We start from the raw sequence: 5,365 nt of genomic DNA, 5'->3' as shown, positions 1-5,365 counted from the left end.
CTTCTCCTTAACGCGTCAGTGCTGCGGTCTGGAGCGATCCCAGAGTGCACAACACAGTTCTAATATGGGAACATCTTGCTATTTTCCCTGGCAGGGGTTTGATGGCCTACTGGCAATTTACAGAATCTATGTTCCGGTAGTTAACAGACTTTTAAAAAAATTACACCTGGGGTTAGAAGTCTCGTAATACCCACGGTCTTAGTCAATCTGGGCAGCTATAACGAAGTGCCATAGACTGGGTGGCTTATAAACAGAAATTTATTTATTTTTAAAAAATTTTTTATTTTTTAAAATGCAACAAAATGTTTAATGAGCAAATTCGCCTTAGCAGATATGAAACCGCCACAGAGAGGAGGAGGGGCAGGGGCTGCGGGACTAGAGCGGGGAGAACCAACTATGTTAAGAAACCAGGACTAGAGGCCAAAAGGCTGGAGCTGTGGAGCTGGGGAGGGAGAGGGAGGGCAAAGGACCGGACAACAGCATTCAAAACAGTTTGGCCATAAAACATAAACACGCTGTTCCTACAGTGGAAAGGGGGAGGAGGGGGTGGGGGGTAAGGGCGGAGAGGCTGTTTTGGAGAGGGGCTGTGGGGTCTGCCCCACCCTGCTGTGCACCCCTCCCCATGCAGACCCCTTCCCTCTGTGTCTGTGGGTGCGTGTCTGTGTGGGCCGTGTGCCCACTTCCCCAGTCCCCGTCCTGCCCAACCCTCCCCACTCCCTCCTCCTCCCCTCCCCCTTAATTGCTGCCATTCCAGTTGCTGCCAGCTGTCCTTCAGCTCTCACTTCTCTGCCCCTGGTCTTCGGAGGGGGCGTGGGGGAGTAGCCCCCAGCCAGCCCGCCCCCCCCGCCCCCCAGGCCTCTACCAGAAGTCCCGGCGGTGGTAAGAGTCGGGGTCACAGTATTTTGTGACAACCACTCTGTTGGCGAACTTGCGACCTGCCAGGCCCTGCATGGCGTTCTGGCAGTCAGACACCGAGGTGAACTCCACGAAGACCTTCCCGCAGCCGGGCACGTCCACGCCGGCCACGGGCCGGGGCATCTCGATGGACCGGCCCGGCCCGTACTTGCTGCACTCGGCCCGCACGTCCTCCACGATGTCCTCGCACTCCTCGTCGTCCAGCAGCTGCTCGGGCAGCGCCACGTTCAGGAGGCACAGGACCTCGGTGGGGCGGCCGCCCGTCTGCACCTGCAGGGTCCCGGGGGTCTGGGCCCCCACACTCGCCCTCTGGGCCAGCAGTTTCCTGTCCCCCATCTGCACCCCGTCCAGCCCCCCGATGGCCTGGTCCGTGACGCTGGGGTCCGGGAACTCACAGAAGGCGTAGCCCTTGGAGAGCCCGCTGGCGCCGTCCCTGACCAGGTGGAAGGCCTTGAGCGGCCCGAACGCGGCCAGCAGCTCCCTCACCTGGTCGTCGCCCAGGGAGCTGGGCAAGCCCCCGAGGAACAGCTGGTGGGCAGAGTCCGGGACCACCGTGGACACGACCCCGGGCACGCAGACAGAGGGGCTCTCCGACAGGCCGGGCAGGGGCTGGTAGTCGTGAGGCCTGCGGACCTTCAGCGCCTGGCCCTGGAAGAGGATGCCGTCCAAGGCCGTGGCCTGGGTGGTCTCGCCCACGGAGCGGAGCTCCAGGAAGGCAAAGCTCTTGTCCTGGTTGACCTGCACGGCCGGCACCGGGCGGCCCGGGGCCTGCGCCAGCCCCCACAGGTGCATCTGGGCGTTGAAGAAGTCCCCCATGGCCTCCTCGGTGATGCCGAAGGGGATGTTGCCCACGTAGAGGCGCCGGGCCTGTCTGGTCCTCTGGCTGCCCACAGCCGGCACCATCACAGGGGTCGCAGCCAGGCCGTCTGGGGTCACGGTGGGGAGGAGGGCGGTGGCGGGAATCTGCCCCGCAGCTTGCAGGGCCTTGTACTGCAGGGCCTTGTACTGCAGGGGGCTGATGTGCTCGAAGCCAGGCGGCAGCACGTCCCAGTATTTGCGGACCTTCTTCTTCTCTTCCCGGCGCGGGGAGCGACCCCATCTGCCTGGCTCCCCTGCAGCGCCCCGGGGGCAAAGGCTTGCTTCAGCGCTGCCGGTCCCAGGATGCGCTCCGCTGGCCCCGGTTGCACCTCCGGCTGCGGCTGCGGCGCCTGCGGTCCCGGCTGCGGCACTGGGGTGAGTGGCTGTGGCTGCGCTTCCGGGGCCGGTTCTCCTTGTCTCGCTCTTGCTTATTCCCCTGGAGCTGCCGCTGGGACTCGTCCATGTCCGACATGCCGAGGCGGCCGCGTAGGGCCCTGTGCAGCTCTCACCTCGCCTTGCCGCCCGTCCGCCTGCCCACTCTAGCCGCTTCGGCTCTAAACAAAAATTTAGTTCTCACAGTTCTGGAGGCTGGGAGTAAGAGATCAGGGAGCCGGCATGGTCAGGTTCTGGTGAGAACCCTCTTCTGGTTGCAGACTTTTCCTATATTCTCACATGGCAGAGAGCAGGGCGGAAGCAAGATCTCACGACTCTTATGAGGGCACTAATCCTATTCACAGGGGCCCCACCCTTGTGAGTCATCTAATCCTATTTACCTCTTATGCTGTACTTCCTATTACCATCACGTGGGAAGGAAGGAATTTTGGGGGGACACAAATATTTAGTGCATAGCATCCACCTACTCCCCCTTGTTTCACGGAGGCTGAGTCTGTTGCCTTTTATCATTGTACCTGTGCTACCGTCTTTTGTAGGCACCACGCCTGCTTCACTCATCTATGTCACCTCCAGTCCTCTTCGGGTAGTTAAGTTAATGAAGTCTCTCTCAGTTACCTTTTCAGGCAAACTGATTTACTGAACTTCCCTTTGTGTAACTCCCACCCTTATGCCCTCCCACCGGGATTGGATTGCCACTCCCATTCTTTGGTTAATATCCCATCTCTTTCATTTAAAAAATTTTGCTCAAGACTCCTCCATGAATCCTCCTAAATTTTTTACTAACTCAACATGGTTTCAGTCATGCTGAGCATTCCAGCAAATATTTAAAGGAGAAAGAAAGAAGAAAAAGAAAAGAAAAAACATATTTATTGAGTCCCTATTCAATTGACAAAACTTTTAGGTCCTAGTATTACCTTTTCTCAAAGCAGAAATTGAGGCTCCGAGAGGTCAATCCCAGTTTTTTCTTTTTCTTTTCCTTTTTTTTGTGTGTGGCAAACCAGGACCTAATTCAAAGGTTCACATTCTTTACACAATAACAGCATTTGCACCTTTGTGCAGAGACTTGTGTTTTCTTTTAACCTTGGTTGTTGTAAATAAAACACAGATCCGGAAAACCAACCACCCCCAACAAATGTGAGTTTCTTAAGGTGAACAAACACCCTTATCAATGCCATACAAGTTAAGAAATGGAACTTTACCAGACACCCCCAAGGGGTTCATGTGCCTTGTCCCCATCACTGCTCTGTCCCTTCAAAAGTTGCCACTGCCCGACTGTTTACCTAGTCATATCCTTGCATTTTAAAGCGGTTTTGTCATTCAACTATGCATCCAAGATAGCATTTTTGGGCGATTTTATATATCCTATATAATAAAAGGCTAATATGCAAATTGTCCCCTCGACTGGGAATTCGACCAGGAGTTCGACCAGAGGGTAGGGCCAGCTGGCCAACCTCCCTCGTCCCCTCCCCCCCAGCTGGCCCAGCCCAATCAGCCCCTACTGGGGTGGGCTGGCTGGACCCCACCACTGCATGAATTTGTGCACCAGGCCTCTAATATATATATATATAGTTTCATAATTATAGGTTACCCTATGCCCCTTGCTTTTCCTTTCATTTTCCCCATACTCTCCAGATTAGCAGCATCATCAGCAACCAGATCTCTGGAATCTGCCTTAACATGCCCACCCCTCTCCACTCTAACCCCAGAGGACTCGGTGTGTGCTAAGATTTAGAGTTCACATGGTCCCCCACCCTCCCTCTTTTGCCTATAAAACACTTGTGTAGAATGTGCTGTTGTAAAAGTAACAAGGGCATACATGTCTGAAATAACCTTAAGAGAAAATAAGGAACTTAATTATCATACAGTAGCTTCTTACTGTTAAGAGGGAATGTAGCCCTTCCTGTGGGGATTGGTGTTAAACAAGATGATTGATAAATTGTTATATTCGCACAGTGTTCGCTCAGCGATATAATCATGCCTTTTGTAAATATTTAGTCAAGAGAGCAATCCAGCTGTTGCCAGTCAGGTTTCATCCGGTGTCAGCCAACACTCCGCGCCTCTGATTTATCTCGCGTGCTGCTTAAGCATCGAGGAAGCTCACATTTTTATGAGCCTCTAAATACCCATAACAGTAAATAGTGAGAATGATGGCCGTAATAGCAATCGGCCGAGTAATTACAAAGAAGGATACCTGTGCTGGCCGGAGAGAAGAACAAGGACGGGGCGAGCCTCTCTTCCTTTGTGTGGAAACAATGTCCCCACTGCTGCCTTTGGAGCCGGCCAATACCAGGGAGCCAGTCACCCGTCCCTCGCAGGGTCGTAAAACACCCATGGACCAGACCAGAAAGTTCTGCTCAACTGCATTTTTAACCTTTGACCATTTGTTGACTCAGGAATAAAAAACGTTCTAGAATGTGCTGTTCCGGGCTCTTACGTTGAGTTGTTCCGTGTGTGGAAGTGTTTGTTTGAGGTGTTTAGAGTTACAGATTCTTTCCCTGGACCTTAGGCCGCCCGGGGAGGTGGGAGCAGAGAAGGCAGCTCCGTTTGGAGCAGGACACGTGGGTCTGCGGCCACTTCGCCCACCTGAGGGCGGGGCCGGCTGTGGGCTGGAGCCGTGGGAGACCCCTTGCCCAGGGAGCAGGCCCGGCACAGTCCGGGAGTGTGTGACCGAAGCCCCTGTCCCCGGGGGATGGAAGAGCCATGGGAGCTGGAGGGCCAGGCGGGAGCTGGAGCTGCAGGAATGAGCAGGACTTCTCGGTCCCAGAGGCAGCAGGTGGAGGAGCACGGAGGTGCAGCCACACCTGCTGCTCATGGTGTTTTTGGCTGCATTTTAGCACTTGTTCAGTTCTCAGCGGTTTGGAGCCTGGACCCGAGGAGCTTCGGAAACACTGGTACAGAGAGAGTTTGCATTTCGCCACCACGGCTATTCTGGGTCACCCCTCCATCCCTTCTCGATGGGGTGGAGTTAAGGTTAGCAGGGTGAGTATCAACCAGGTTTTTATAGCAAAAAAAAAAAAAAGGCACTAAAAATACAAGTTGTTTCCTGTAATCAGAAGAGGGCTGTGTCTGAGCACGAGCTCCCGTGAGAGGCTAATCATTGCTGAGAGGGCCGTGTTTCCGTTGCTGCAGAGACCCTGAGCTCACTGTGTTTCTGGGTAATTTTCTTTTCATGTTGAGAGGCTAGCTGCTTCTAAAGAGA

General features: G+C 54.4%; 1 protein-coding gene across 1 annotated transcript; it reads right to left on the bottom strand.

The window, feature by feature from the left end:
• Positions 1 to 858: 858 nt before the first annotated feature.
• Positions 859 to 2,245, bottom strand: LOC103297944 (splicing factor U2AF 65 kDa subunit-like). The gene is given in 2 exon segments (XM_054722524.1): positions 859 to 2,043; positions 2,045 to 2,245. Coding segments are annotated over 2 exon segments (1,386 nt in total).
• Positions 2,246 to 5,365: the final 3,120 nt, after the last annotated feature.

Source organism: Eptesicus fuscus, chromosome 10 (assembly GCF_027574615.1).
Source record: "Eptesicus fuscus isolate TK198812 chromosome 10, DD_ASM_mEF_20220401, whole genome shotgun sequence".
In the NCBI taxonomy this organism is placed as follows: domain Eukaryota; kingdom Metazoa; phylum Chordata; class Mammalia; order Chiroptera; family Vespertilionidae; genus Eptesicus; species Eptesicus fuscus.
This window is presented reverse-complemented; position numbering and strand designations above follow the sequence as displayed.